This window comes from Penaeus monodon, chromosome 21 (assembly GCF_015228065.2).
Source record: "Penaeus monodon isolate SGIC_2016 chromosome 21, NSTDA_Pmon_1, whole genome shotgun sequence".
NCBI classification, from domain to species: domain Eukaryota; kingdom Metazoa; phylum Arthropoda; class Malacostraca; order Decapoda; family Penaeidae; genus Penaeus; species Penaeus monodon.
In genome coordinates, this window is record NC_051406.1 from 38,547,687 (window position 1) to 38,547,938 (window position 252).

The following is a 252-nucleotide window of genomic DNA, read 5'->3' on the forward strand; positions in this document are numbered from 1 at the left end:
TCCACCTCTAAATCAAAACATCTAACACCAAAATCTCAACTATGATTTTTCCAGGAGGACATGGCCGTGATGGGTGACACCTCGACCGCCATGAGGGACCCAGTGTTCTACCGCTGGCACAAGTTCGTGGATGACACCTTCCAAGAGTACAAATTAATGCAGAGACCATACACTGAAGAGGAGGTGAGTTCTCTTCCTGATCTCTCGAGAACCTCAGGCTTACTTGGCAGGTTAGGTTGACGAGGTTGTGAA

At 48.0% G+C, this 252-nt stretch overlaps 1 protein-coding gene across 1 annotated transcript in view; it reads left to right on the forward strand.

The window, feature by feature from the left end:
• The window catches only part of LOC119586475 (phenoloxidase 1-like), a 9,677-nt gene that overhangs the window by 6,003 nt on the left and 3,422 nt on the right, over positions 1 to 252 (forward strand). The window contains 1 exon segment of the mRNA XM_037935212.1: positions 55 to 183. Within this exon segment, the coding sequence (XP_037791140.1) occupies positions 55 to 183 (129 nt within the window).